This window comes from Mauremys mutica, chromosome 5 (assembly GCF_020497125.1).
Source record: "Mauremys mutica isolate MM-2020 ecotype Southern chromosome 5, ASM2049712v1, whole genome shotgun sequence".
Classification (NCBI taxonomy): Eukaryota; Metazoa; Chordata; order Testudines; family Geoemydidae; genus Mauremys; species Mauremys mutica.
This window is the reverse complement of record NC_059076.1, coordinates 60964016-60979093: the sequence shown is the minus strand read 5'-3', so window position 1 is coordinate 60979093 and position 15078 is coordinate 60964016. Positions and strand designations below refer to the sequence as shown.

Genomic DNA, 15078 nt, shown 5'->3' with positions numbered 1-15078 from the left:
AACAGAAGCCTAATCATTACTCCATGTTCCTAATTCATAAAGAGAGAGACTGTCCACCCACACAGTGCTTGATGAATGCCAAGTCTTTTACAAACTTAGGATTTACACTTGTGTATCCTTCCCTGCTCCCATCTTTTTGGTGTCTTTAGATGAAATGCTAAAGCTATTCTACCCTAATGCACAAACAAAATACTCAGGGGACAGAAAATTTAATTTCAGCTGTCATGGAATTTATTATGATTTGAGGGTTAATCATGAAATCTCACAATAGCTTTGCATTAATCAGATCAAATGTTGGGTTTAGATTTAACAAAATTTCACACGGTAGCAGTCAAGTTACTGCTTTGCTACCATTTCCCGGTACTGCACACTGACTCTGTGTGTGGAGGGGGAGTGTGCATTTGAATAGATATTTGAAATAAATAAAGAATAAAAACATGGTTCTCGACACCCCTGGACTTTTTTCAGATACTGATTTGAATATAAACTCCCTGGCTTGTGTATGTGGGATAAACAGATGGTAACTTAAATTGATCTATGCTAATTTATACCAGCTGAGGATCTGGTTCTAGATCTGTAAATGAAGAAAGGATTCCTACTCCTGAGATGGCAACAGTATCAATGTCTTACTAGATGTGTATTACACAGGAACTGCATGTATTTATGGAAATGGATGGTAGAACTGCCTTACCATCGTCCATTTATGCAGATACTACTGACTTGCCACTGGCAATGCTATAAAAGCTTTTGCATCTCTAGCCTCTAATATTTGTGCCACTTCATACTCTGCAGAGCAAGAAGAAGGTCACACTTGGTCTGCTGCTGAAACACTACTATGGTGACATTATTTCATAAGAAGGGAAAACAAAATGAAATGCTTCAAGAAATTCAAGAACATCAATCCAATGTACTTTTAAAACAGTACTTCATCTAAGTACTGTACTTAGTTATAATCAACAAGAACAGGCAAGACTCAGAAGTAATTTATCAGCCACAGGTAATAGTAAGATAGTGAAGAAAGTTCCTAAGAAGATAGTTCACCCAAGACGGGCAAAATGACTAAGAAAATGCCTTTGAGCAGAAAGAGAATAATACTGGAAACACTGGGGGATTACCAACCAACTGTAAATACAAATCATGAAATCTATACTCAGGTATAATAATGACATTTAATAGAGTAGAAATTACTGACTTCAAATTCCATGGGAATGTAAATGTGGTTGTGAGGCTGGCAAACCAGGTGCCAGCACTTGCCAAGGCTTTAGGCCTCAGCCAAACACTGACAAATTGATTGCTGAAAACCAGTCTGTTTCATAGAATCACAGAATATCAGGGTTTGAAGGGACCTCAGGTGGTCATCTAGTCCAACCCCCTGCTCAAAGCAGGACCAATTCCCAACTAAATCATCCCAGCCAGGGCTTTGTCAAGCCTGACCTTAAAAACCTCTAAGGAAGAAGATTCCATCACCTCCCTAGGTAACCCATTGCAGTGCTTCATCACCCTCCTAGTGAAAATGATTTTCCTAATATCCAACCTAAACTTCCCCCACTGCAACTTGAGACCATTACTCCTTGTTCTGTCATCTGGTACCACTGAGAACAGTCTAGATCCATCCTCTTTGGAATCTCCTTTCAGGTAGTTGGAAGCAGCTATCAAATCCCCCCCTCATTCTTCTCTTCTGCAGACTAAACAATCCCAGTTCCCTCAGCCTCTCCTCATAAGTCATGTGCTCCAGCCCCCTAATCATTTTTGTTGCCCTCCGCTGGACTCTTTCCAATTTTTCCACATCCTTCTTGTAGTGTGGGGGCCAAAAATGGACACATTGCTCCAGATGAGGCCTCACCAATGTCGAATAGAGGGGAATGATCACATCCCTCGATCTGCTGGCAATGCCCCTACTTATAGAGCCCAAAATGCCGTTAGCCTTCTTGGCAACAAGGGCACTCATATCCAGCTTCTCATCCACTGTAACCCCTAGGTCCTTTTCTGCAGAACTGCTGCCAAGCCATTCGGTTCCTCTAATTTGTCTAGGTCCCTCTGTATCCTATCTCTACCCTCCAGTGTATCTGCCATGCCTCCCAGTTTAGTGTCATCTTCAAACTTGCTGAGAGTGCAGGCCATGCCATCCTCCAAATCATTAATGAAGATATTGAACAAAACTGGCAACAGGACCAACCCTTGGGGCACTCCGCTTGATACCAGCTGTCAACTAGACATGGAGCCATTGATCACTAGCTTTTTCACCTTTGTTAGTATGGTTAAGATGGGCATTGAATTTATAACAGTGTGTTTAGACCAATGGTGTGCAACCCAGGGCCTGCGGGCTGCACGCGGCCCGTCAGGGTAATCTACGGGCCGCTGCTTCCCGCAGCTCCCCGCAGCTCCCATTGGCCAGGAACAGCGAACCGCAGCCATTGGGAGCTGCGAGCAGCCATGCCTGCAGACAGTCACTGTAAACAAACTGTGCTTCAGGAGTTCACATTTATTACTGCTTTGGTGAAATCTAATTATAGAACATACAACCATTTGGGGTCTCAGTCCCACTTCTTGATAGTCTCTCCTGAGGCTGACACTCACGGTTGTGAACCACTCCAGATAGCATGATAGTGGTGTAAGTTAGAGATTGGCAAATCAGCATAAACCAGTATAAGTACATAACCTGATGTAATTTAAAGTGTAAAAGTGCCATTCTTTCATTCCTCTATGGCAATTCTTATATTCCTTATTAAATTATATGTTAGCAATATATTCTCCCTGCAAAGGGTATTGCAAACTTGTATTTAAACACCATTTTTACTAGTGTAAAATAGGAGATATAGCCATCACATTTTAATTAAGACTAGAGAACTTACACAAATGCAAATGGTCTATCAAAAAGCTAATTATTAGGAAAGCATTTCCCATTTGCCCAATTTCTTGACATACATCTGCTAAATATGTCCATGGCAAAAAGTGAAGATTTGTTTTTCCAATGAAAGCCACAATCAGTAAAAAGATTCATGAATTAAAGCCCCTGAGAAACAGAGCTTTACCAGCAGCTAAAGGCTGCTGTGTTAGTGAAAGGACTAAAGCAGTGAGTCCACTTATATATAAAGTACAACAGCAATGAAGATCACCAGTGGGAGGTGGGTAGGCTTCTTGATCTACAATAGCTATTCATTTATAATGTGAGCTCTGTCACCTTTTTTGCTTGATTAGCTTCAAGGAGAATATGCAGTTTTCATACATGATAGTGATGGAGTCTCCTAGGCCCCAGTCCATAAAGGTACTTAGGCACCTCAGACTCTGGCCCCTAAATCCCAGTTTTAGACTCCACAGTAAACCACAAAATTCCTGCCAAAACCTATAGGTGCCTAAGCTCATTAAAACACCTACGTTTTCAGGGTAAAAGTTTCCTCGGTGCCTGTTTCTCTCTCTGAGCATGCACACTGCTGGTTCCCACTAGGTACCCAGATGGTCCTCCACCTAAGCCCCAGAGTGATCCACGTACTGGAGGGAAACAGGTGTTCAGCCACCTAAGTTGTGTGCAGGGCCCAATTCAGCAGGCATGCTCAGAGCCTGGATTGGGCATCATTTAAAATCTGGCTGGAGGTGGAGGTGCCCACCTTTTAATTTTCAGTCCACTTGTTAGAGCACTCCACTGGGAAGTGGGAGACCCAGGTTCAATTCTTGCCTCTCCACCAGAGAGGGAGAAAGGATTCACATAGGGTCTCCTACCTGAGCTATAGAACAATCTGAGGTGGGGATCCCTCAGTTTCCCCTGTTGAAGCAGTTCTACTCTGGATAAATAATAAAAGAGTGATGGGGGCAGGGAGACTGGACCCTGGGTCTCCTGCCTCCCAGGTGGGTGCCCCAACCACTGGCCTACTGAGTCTCTCTCTTTCTCACTCACTAACATTATTTATTTATTGACAGTGGGAGAGTCATTGGGCCAGAGAAAGAGACAGAATGATCATATTCTGATCCATTTCATGGTTCACATTCCAAAGTGCCAGTCTCTCTCCATTCATTGTACAGGGAGACTAGGCACCTAACTAGGATTTGTGGATCTCACTGGTGTTCCTGTGATTTTTCAGGTACCTAAAAGTTAGAGATGGGACATTCAGCGTTGCCAGACCTAAATCCCTGAGTGGATCTGGGCCCTAGTAAATAGGGTTGAGCTATGTATCTATGTATTCAGGGTTTTTATTTTATTTATGAAGGAGAAATACATTTATCTGAAATGTTTTCCAGCTCAGAATAAATGCACATTAAAATAACCTCACAGGTGCATCTCTCCCTCTCCCCCCACATGTGCTTTAGTTGAGAGATGATGAGGTCATACTGCAAATGAAGAGGTTTTGAAGTTACAAGGAAATCAATTGATTTTTCAGATGCGCATCAGCTGAAATTAGGCTGTTAGAACAACTATCCAATTTACTAACTACTGGTTTGGGTTAATAATTATTCATAAAACCTGCTCCACTTCACAGCCTGATTCACCACTGCATTGCACCTTCTAGAATCACTTACCATTCTGATGTAATAGCATTATACATCTACTTTGTACAGGTGTATCATTTCACATTTACATAGCACCTACTTTGCACACCTGTTAAGGACTACACAAGGTGCAAGACTCAGGCTCTATCTTGACAAAGTAAGTGTGCAAAAAATAATTAAAATTTAAATTTCTGGAAAATATTGTCAAAAGCATCCTCGTGAAACTCTTCAGACTATGATGTTCAATTAGATAATGATTTGCAAGATTCTTATTACAGTTTTACTAAAAATATATTAATGTTATGTATTTTGCTTTTTCAGATCTATTATGTATAGAGTGGTTTTGAATGTTGAGAATTCATTAGCATGATGTAAAACTTGTATTTAGTATGTACAAATTGCTTCTTGTCTCAAAGGAACTGCATGGAAACCACATAGTGTAGCTCTCAAGGCTGGAGAGCACTATTTTTTTCATAAATCAGTTTCAAATTCAAGTAGGAAACATAGTTCCTGTCCACCAGGAACTCTCTATGCACACGAGTAATTGCTCAGTCATATTTTCTTTCTCAGGATTCAGTGTTTCTCTTCATTAAACATTAAAGGCTCAAATCTATCTTGGACCCTAATCCTGCAAACTTTTAATGCAATGGGTCTACATGGTCCAGATCCATTAAGGGACTTAGTCATTGCAATGTTGATGGCACTAGAAAATCATAGGAACAACACTGTGACCCAAAAAGCCTGAGGCCCAGTCTATGCTTAAAACTTAGGTTGACATAGCAATAGTGCTCAGGGGTACGAACAATTCACTCCACTGAGAGTAGTAGCTATGTTGCTCTAACCTCTGGACTAGAAGCAGCTCACTCAGAGGAAGAATACTTCTGTTAACTTACCTACCATCACTCAGGGAGGTGGTGTTCCTACAGGGACGCAAAACATCCTTCTTGTGTAGGCTGTGTCTACACTACACACTTATGCTGGTATAACTATGGTGCCATAGCTATATTGCTATAGTCCCTATAGTGCAGACCTGGCCTGAGTTGGGCACCTAGGTTCCTATATGATGAAGGGGGAGAGATAGGCACTGTAGACTGCGATCCACAAAGGCAGCCACAGGGTTAGGAACTAAGTTGCAGTCAGGGCCCAAAGCAAAATAGCATAGGGAGGGGCAGCAACTCCCTCATAAACTTTAGCCTAGTGGATAGGATACTCACCCAGGATGAGGGAGAAACCTAGTTGAAATACCACCCCTGAGGTGAGTGCGTTAACCACTAGGCTACAGAATCATTCTAACTCTGTCACTCGCCCAAATAATATTTAATTAAAGTGGAACAACTTCAGTAGGAGAGATTGAGGGAAACCCACATCAGAATATTCCATAGCCTAGTGGTTAAGAGATGGCTGATTCCTGTTCAAATCCCTTCTCTCCCACAGGAGGAGGGGCAACTTGAACCAGGGTCTCGCACATCCCACTAGGCCGCGGTTAGGAAGGAGCTGTTCCTCTCCTCCCGTCTAGCTGGTTTGCATAAACTCACCTCGGGGGGCCTGATCCAGTAGCTTGCTTAAGATTGGGCCCTGCATGTGACTTTCGGCAGCCAAATGCTTATCTTTCTTGGTTTGGGAATTATTCTGAGGCTTAGGTGGCAGATAGGTGCCTGGGCACCTAGAGTGAGGTTGCAATGTAGAGGCAAAAACCCTGGTGCTGTGTGATGTTAGGCAGCAGACAAGTGGTAGATTTGTGGATTGCAGTAGTGTCAAAAACAGGATTTAGGCACCTACGTATCTTTGTGGATTGCACCCTAAGTGTTTGCAAGACTGGGGCCTTAAGGCTTAGAGATACGCTGCTGCTGAAGCAAATAATAGTTATAAAGGGGACTTCAATTTAGAAGCACTTACATACAAGTATTTAGTGTTCCTGTGGTCTTCATGGTATACCCTAGGTCAGTGGTTTTCAAACTGCGGGTTGTGACCCAGTACTGGGTCACAGAATGTAAGGCACTGGGTCACAGTGGCTCTAGTCAGCACTGCTGACCGGGCCATTAAAAGTCCCGTTGATGGTGCTGCCCAGCTAAGGCAGGCTAGTTCTGACACAGCGCTGCACTCCAGAAGCGGCCAGCAGCAGGTCCAGCTCCTAGGCGGGGGGGCCACGGGGCTATGCGTGCTGCCCCCGCCCTGAGAACAGGCCAATGGGAGCTGGGGGGGGCAGTGCCTGTGGGCAAGAGCCACATGGAGCCGCTTCTGTGCCTCCGTCTAGGAGCAGATCTGCTACTGGCCACTTCCAGGTCGCAGTGCGGTCTGCGATGCCGGGACAAGCAGGATGCCTGCCTTAGCACCCCAGCTGTGCTGCTGACCAGGAGCTGCCCGAGCTAAGCCCATGCCTCAACCCTACACCCCAATCCCCTGCTCCATCCCTGAGCCTTCCCCAAACCGCTCATGCTTGGCCCTGCCCCAGAACCTGCACCCCCAGCCCACAGCCCTGACCCCCTCCCACACCCCAACCCCCTGCCCCAGCCCAGAGCCCCCTCCCACACCTTAAACCCCTCACCCTCAGCTCCGTTAGGGTGCTGGCATCAACAATTTTCTTCAACTGGGTTGCCAGAAAAAAGTTTGAAAACCACTGCCCTAGGTGTGTGTATATATATATAAAAATACTGCCTATATTACAGTAATATTATCTTCCTGAAAACCATAAAGATTTGGGTCTCTATTCATCAGTCCTCGTCAAGCTATCTGAAGCTGCTGAAGCAGCAAAGAATCCTGTGGCACCTTATAGACTAACAGACGTTTTGCAGCATGAGCTTTCGTGGGTGAATACCCACTTTTTCGGATGCAAGTAGTGGAAATTTCCAGGGGCAGGTATATATATGCAAGCAAGAAGCAAGCTAGAGATAACGAGGTTAGTTCAATCAGGGAGGATGAGGCCCTGTTCTAGCAGTTGAGGTGTGAAAACCAAGGGAGGAGAAACTGGTTCTGTAGTTGGCAAGCCATTCACAGTCTTTGTTTAATCCTGAGCTGATGGTGTCAAATTTGCAGATGAACTGAAGCTCAGCAGTTTCTCTTTGAAGTCTGGACCTGAAGTTTTTTTGCTGCAGGATGGCCACCTTAAGATCTGCTATTGTGTGGCCAGGGAGGTTGAAGTGTTCTCCTACAGGTTTTTGTATATTGCCATTCCTAATATCTGATTTGTGTCCATTTATCCTTTTCTGTAGAGACTGTCCAGTTTGGCCGATGTACATAGCAGAGGGGCATTGCTGGCATATGATGGCGTATATTACATTGGTGGACGTGCAGGTGAATGAACTGGTGATGGTGTGGCTGATCTGGTTAGGTCCTGTGATGGTGTAGCTGGTGTAGATATGTGGGCAGAGTTGGCATCGAGGTTTGTTGCATGGATTGGTTCCTGAGCTAGAGTTACTATGGTGCGGTGTGCAGTTACTGGTGAGAATATGCTTCAGGTTGGCAGGTTGTCTGTGGGCGAGGACTGGCCTGCCACCTAAGGCCTGTGAAAGTGTGGGATCATTGTCCAGGATGGGTTGTAGATCCCTGATGATGCGTTGGAGGGGTTTTAGCTGGGGACTGTATGTGATGGCCAGTGGAGTCCTGTTGGTTTCTTTCTTGGATTTGTCTTGCAATAGGAGGCTTCTGGGTACACGTCTGGCTCTGTTGATCTGTTTCCTTATTTCCTCGTGCGGGTACTGTAGTTTTGAGAATGCTTGGTGGAGATTTTGTAGGTGTTGGTCTCTGTCTGAGGGGTTAGAGCAGATGCGGTTGTACCTCAGTGCTTGGCTGTAGACAATGGATCTTGTGGTGTGCCCGGGATGGAAGCTGGAGGCATGAAGGTAGGCATAGTGGTCGGTAGGTTTTCGGTATAGGGTGGTGTTAATGTGACCATCACTTATTTGCACCGTGGTGTCTAGGAAGTGGACCTCCCATGTAGATTGGTCCAGGCTGAGGTCGATGGTGGGGTGGAAGCTGTTGAAATTGTGGTGGAATTTTTCCAGAGTCTCCTTCCCATGGGTCCAGATGATGAAGATGTCATCAATGTAGCGTAGGTAGAGAAGGGGCGTGAGTGGACGGGAGCTGAGGAAGCGTTGTTCCAGGTTGGCCATAAAAATATTGGAATATTGTGGGGCCATGCGGGTGCCCATAGCGGTGCCACTGATCTGGAGATATATATTGTCATCAAATTTGAAATAGTTGTGTGTGAGGATAAAGGCACAGAGCTCAGCAACCAGTTCCTGACAGCTTTTATTCCATCTGTGTGTGGGATGTTTGTGTAGAGAGCCTCTACATCCATGGTGGCTAGGATGGTGTTTTCTGGAAGGTCACCAATGCATTGTAGTTTCCTCAGGAAATCAGTGGTGTCACGGAGATAGCTGGGAGTGCTGGTGGCATAGGGTCTGAGTAGAGAGTCCACATATCCAGACAGTCCTTCAGTGAGAGTGCCAATGCGCGAGATGATAGGGCGTCCAGGATTTCTGGGTTTGTGGATCTTGGGTAATAGATAGAATAACCCTGGTCGGGGCTCTAAGGGTATGTTGATTTGTTCCGGTGTTAGTGTAGGGAGTATCCTGAGTATATGGTGCAGTTTTTTAGTGTATTCCTCAGTGGGATCTGAGGGAAGTGGCCTGTAGAATTTGGTATTGGAGAGTTGTCTGGCAGCCTCCTTTTGGGTAGTCAGACCTGTTCATGATGACTACAGCACCTCCTTTATCAGCCTCTTTGATTATAATGTCAGGATGGTTTCTGAGGCTGTGCATGGCATTGCGTTCTGCACGACTTAGGTTATGAGGCAAGCGATGTTGTTTTTCCACAATTTCTGCCTGTGCACGTCGGCGAAAGCATTCAATGTATAGGTCCAGACTGTCATTTCGACCCTCAGGAGGAGTCCATGTGGAGTTCTTCTTCTTGTGCTGTTGGTGGGAGGGTAATTGTGTATCCGTGCGCTGTTCAGTGTTGTCCTGAAAGTATTCTTTGAGTCGGAGACGGCGAAATAGGCTTCCAGATCGCCACAGAACTGTATCATGTTGGTGGGGGTGGCAGGGCAGAAAGAGAGTCCCCGAGATAGGACAGCTGCTGAGGCAGCACAAAGCATCTGGACGGATGGCCCTTTAGGGCGAATGAGGATTCCCTTTGACATAGGAATCTTTGGTGGCATAAAGCCAGCCTAGCTATCTCTGTACCACCCATCCCTGCCCTCCCTGTGAACAGGGCATGCTGGGGGATTAAAGAGGGGAATGGAGTAGGGCAGGGTGCGGAGTATTCTGTGTCATATCCTTGGCTAGTGCAGCAGCTGTCATAACTTAGAGGAAGAATTGGAGGAGTGGTAAAATGGCTGAGGACGACTGTAGCAGGGTGCTGGTGCAAAAGCACCTAATTAGCCCCTGCTCAGCCAGCCCCAATCAGGAGAACTAGATTGGGGCCGGGGAAAAGGCTGGTGCCTGGCCTTTGGAACTGGCTGCACCTGGGGGCCTGCTCGTTGAAGAGCTATAAAGGCTGGCTAGCAGCCAGTGAAAAGGGGGGGATGGCCAGGGAAGGGGTAGTCTCCAGGCTGAAGGGAGACCTCCTGTAAAGAGGAGACAAAAAGCCTTGTAAGTTTGTACATAGTATCGCTGGTGGTGGGAACTGTTTGTAAATAAAAGCCACGGGTGCTGCAGTGAAAAAAAAGTCTCACAGTGCTTTCTTAAGGGAGCACAGACCCAGCAGGGGGGCGGCCCAGGAAAAGACCCGGTTACAATGACATTTCTCCATCTGTCTTCAGCTGCCCCAAGTAGAAACTTGACAAAAATGAAGATGAGCCATTTAATGACTATGGCCAGAAAAAAAAATAGGGCCTGCTATACTACTCCATAAAAAGAGTTGGAGTAGCAAGTATTTGACATCTTGATTTGGGGAAGATAGGTTTATTTGCCAATCCAATCTAAACTGTCTCCAAAGATGGAAAATACATGTGGTCTTATTGTCTACTGCTTTGCACCTTGTGTGATCATTGAGTCAAGACAGGTGTAAATGTAAATGCTAGTAGTGGCCTAAGTGGCTGGAGAATTCTGACTTGAGAGCATTTCACACCTACTTTGCTCAGGTGTAAATGACTACACAAGGCGCAAAATAGGGGCCCCTGATATTTTAGAGAAAAGCTGCTAAAACCCCTCAGAACGCCTGATGAATTGTGCAATGCTCTAGAGGTGGGAAAGTGTTGTTTTTTCTTGACACCTGAGGTCATCAAGTCATCATGTGGTTATTTAGATCCCATTCTCCCAAAGTGTGAGATTTGATTACCTTTATGTTAGCATTCATAATTGCAAATACTGCTCTTGTTCATAAAATTGAGACTTTTCCTCCAAACTGCCTTTAAGAAAACAGTGAATATTCCTTTTTGGGGGGAGGTGGAGGAGAAGGGGGAAGCAATTGGGAGGAGAGGGGATTGCCTGAATAATACATCATGTTATAATCAAGGCCCATTATTTCAGTGGTCATGTCAATTATTAGGGAATTTAGAGCTAGAAACAGACCAAGACTGGCTCTGTAATGTAATGTAAATCTGAAGCATGTTGGGGAAAGTTTAGCCTGCATTGCCCTGGCCAATGTGTTAAATGTCCTGTGTTTGTCTATAGAACATGTGTCTTCTGCAGTGGCTCCTTTTACCAACGTTATAGAAAATACTCTGCACTACTGCACACCTACTTCTTCCTCCCCCCCCCTTCTTCTGTTTGCTTTGGAGAGGTTCATTAACAGTCAGTAACATGTTAGGAATGGAGAAGAGGACTAAAACCAGTGGGAATAGAGGCAGAACAGAGGTATGAAAAGGAGTGTTGTTAAAACAATGTTTAGACTAACCTCAGTGAAGGCTGCTCTAAATTTCACCAGCTGGTAATAGTTCCTTAGGGCCAATCCACCAGCTGGAAATAGATGAAATGCAGCAAGTTCCAGCCACCTTCCCAATTGCCTCTTCCTCTGATATACTATGTATGCCAGGGCTGACGGCAGGTGCTGAAAGAGTTTGCTCTGTTGACTCTACCTCTGTTGGGAAATCAGCAGCAGGGAAGATGTGGCCAATTTCTTTTCCCCTTCTTCTACACACCAGTGTGCGCAAATGGAGCAGAATCCTCTGTCCCAGTAAATCCAGCTCAAATTTTATAAATAATTACATCCCCAGAAAACTCACAGACATCACTAATAGGTTGCCCAAATGGATGTTCCTGAGAGATGGTGATTGCTAGTGAGACACTTATCTAGAGCAGTCAAAACAACCTCTAGAACCAGCAAAGCATATGAGAGGGGATGCCTGGCTTCCAGGATGGACTCCTTCCATGATCAACATGCCTTAGCTGTAAGGGGAGATGCACTGAGGAAAGGGATCTAATAGGGGTGATGAGAAGATGCTATCACCTCTCCCCAATCAGACTGTGGTGTCTGCTAAGTGAAATGGCTGCTCTCTCAAGAGGAGCTCACTAAATCTACATCCTAGTCCCAGAAACCATTGTCATCAAATACACGTCACTGAATTTTTTCCAATCTGGGGTGGGGTACTGGAATTTCAGGGTGCAAAATCACACAGAACTAATTAGTGAAACATTTTGTACCATCTTCACATAGACACATCCCGAATGAATAACAAAGGCTTGGGATTAAAATGGAGAAGGAAGATCTTGGGTCAGAACTTCAGCTGCTGTAAATCAACGTGGTGTCACTGGGGCTAGTTTACCACAGGTGAGAATCTATTCCTTTTGCTGCCCCATGGGTGGGCTCAGAGCCGGCAGCTCCCACTAAGTGAGTTTGGTCACATTTGTCCTGCAGGTATGGACTTTTTCACAAGGAAGATGGTAAACCTGACCAAGCCCACCAGCATTGCAGAGGGTGATACAGTCACTATGAAGGCCCAGAACACCTTCAAGAGCGCAAAGGTCAGCTTCAAGCCGAGTGGAATTTGATGAGACAACCATAGATGACAGGCATATCAAAGTAGGTCTCAGGGAGGAACAACTGACAGGAAGGACATGCTAACACCATTGGGAGCTGCTGATCAAGCTAGCATGCTAAAAACAGCGTGTAGCCACAGCTGCATGAGCAGCAGGAGGGACTAGCTGCCCTGAGTACTTTCCCCTCCAATATACTAGGGGTGTCCTTGGGGCTGCTAGCCCATCCCACCAGGCATGCTGCCACAACTACACCCTATTTTTAGCATGCTAGCTCGATAGTTTGGTTGTGAATTGTAAAGTATGCAGATTACTATGTAACACAGTTTGCAGTCAGATGCGCACACAGTTCAAGTCCTGCAGTAGCATCTACCAAGATCACAATAAAGGTTGGGAGGCCAAAATTTTGAGTTATTTTACTTTTGTCATTTTCAAAGTCCATCCAATTCCTTGTAACAAATAATGTTTCAGTGATGTATTTCCCCTAGCATCCGACTCCTCACCTCACTAACATAAAAGCCATAGGCACAACCACACAACACGCATGTTTTGTATTGAATAAAAAGAGTTGTTAAAGACAGAGGTTTTAATCTTCTAGAGGGGTCATTATAAAAGGAGTGGTATTAAAAATAATGGAAAGGTGACCTGCAAAAGATTTCAGAGATTGGGCTCTTCCCTTTTCTGCTTCTTTATGATGTATGAAGAAATTCTAAAAGATGATCTGCCCTCCTCCTCCCCAACTCCCCCCAAGAGTGGGCAGATTTTGTTCTCTGCTAACTCTGCTCTTCACTGATTTCTGAAGGATTGGTAGGGAGATTAAAATGACATATCCCTCATCCTTTAATGGGGGGAGGGAGAGTGGAGGAGTGCATTGAATCCTTTTTCCAAAGTGTTAATACTCATTCAAATAAAAAGATTCCTGACAGAAGGGTGGGCAGCCTCCATCCCCATCACCCCTCATAAATGCCCCCACTCCTTCAACTCCATTTGCCAATGTCCTCTCAGGGCAGAGCTGCAGCCTGTTCACTCCACACTCCTGTCCTTGGTCAAGTGCTCAGAGAACAATCTCACTGATTTTCAAGAGAGAGGAGGCTCAGCACAGTCTGAAATCAAGCCACTTTTAGTGGGCAGCCAAAAACCACAGTTCTCTTAATTAAGGCATTTGCTAACTTTGGAGTGCTTGGACTTTGCGGCCATACTGTTCTTTTAATATCTGGGTTTTGTTTTCTTTGTTTTAATGTAATTTCCTAAGTACATGTAAAATTTAAACATTGATAAAAACAAAAATGTCACCCTGTGGAACCTTACTGACCCCCCCCATGGATGTCATCAGCAGGGTTGGGGTCTTTAGATCCACAGCAGAGTGCTCTGCCACTTGAGCCAATGGAGGATCTGATTGCTATAGAAGGCTGTTATCTTCTGTGTGGACCTGCCACTGGAGGGAGCTAGAGACACATACTTTGCCAGTTGGTTCTATAACTATTTGCTAGATCGTAAAGAAATGCTGAGACTTAGAATTCATGGGTTCAATTCCAGATTCTGTGGGGAAGTATGGTTCAGTGTCCCTGAATCCTCCAATCTCTCCCTTATCCTTTCTGCTCCTATCCCCCTAGCCAGCTCCTGCCCTGTCCCCTCCTCCCAGTCCCACTCTCTCTAATTTGTGCCCCATCTACATCTCCTGCCTGTTTCCCGAAACCTCTCTCCTCTGCTCCCACTCCATGGCTCCTGCCCCTCTTCCCCTGCTTCTCCCTTCCCTAGACTCTGCCTCAGTCCCCTACTGTGCTGCTATTCCCTCACTCGCCCAGCTCCTGCCCTTGCCCCAGTGTCTGCCTATGTTCCGCCCTCCACAGCTACCACCCCCCAGCATCCCTGTCTCCTGCTTCTAACTACCTCCCACCCAGGCCCCTATTGCACCTCCTTTCTCGACACCTCCACCCCTCGATCTCCGGTTCTCTCCCACAACCTCCCCGAGCTCCTGATCCTGTTCTCCCCCTACATTCCTTATTCACTCACAGGGGTTTGCACCAGTTTAACTATATCCATTTTAAAACTCTGTCCTTGGTTTCTGCTCCTTTCCCAGCCACTTTCATTCCTATCTCCCCACCCCAGCCTTCTGCCTTCCCTCTGCCCTTGTCCCCCTATTCCCTGCTCTTAGAATCAAAGAATCGTAGGATGGAAGGGATCTTGAAAAGTCATCTAGTCCAGTCCCCTGCACTCATGGAAAGAATAAGTATTATCTAGAGACTATCCCTGACAGGTGTTTGTCTAGCCTGCTCTTAAAAATCTCCAATGATGGCGATTCCACAACCTCCCTAGGCAATTTATTTCAGTGCTTAACCACTCTGACAGTTTTTCCTAGTGTCCAACCTAAACCACTTTTGCTGCAATTTAAGCCTATTGTTTCTTGTCCTATCCTTAGAAGCTAAGGAGAACATTTTTTTCTCCCTTCTCCTTGTAACAATCTTTTATGTACTTGAAAATTATCATGTCCTCTCTGGGGAATATGGATCAGCATTCATGTCACACTCCCTGTCAGAACCTGGCCTGGGATGGCAAAGCTAATGATCCAACTAGCAGACCAAATTTGGTGATGAATCCTGGTCACACGCCATCTGAAGCACATTGTGCATATGCTAAGAAGAATGTCCCCTCTCAGCCTTCTTCTCCAAACTAAACAAAC

General features: G+C 45.4%; 1 protein-coding gene across 2 annotated transcripts in view; it reads left to right on the top strand.

Annotated features, from left to right (window-relative positions):
• Positions 1–13010, top strand: part of IQCM (IQ motif containing M) — a 228279-nt gene extending 215269 nt beyond the window's left edge. The window contains exons 14-16 of one of the 2 annotated variants that reach the window (XM_045017611.1): positions 4552–4639; positions 12079–12192; positions 12280–12295. In XM_045017611.1, coding sequence (XP_044873546.1) covers positions 4552–4598 — 47 coding nt within the window. In that variant the 3' untranslated portion in view covers positions 4599–4639; positions 12079–12192; positions 12280–12295. Of the gene's footprint in view, positions 1–4551; positions 4640–12078; positions 12193–12279 lie in introns of both variants that reach the window. The other variant, XM_045017613.1, reaches the window with a different exon arrangement.
• Positions 13011–15078: the final 2068 nt, after the last annotated feature.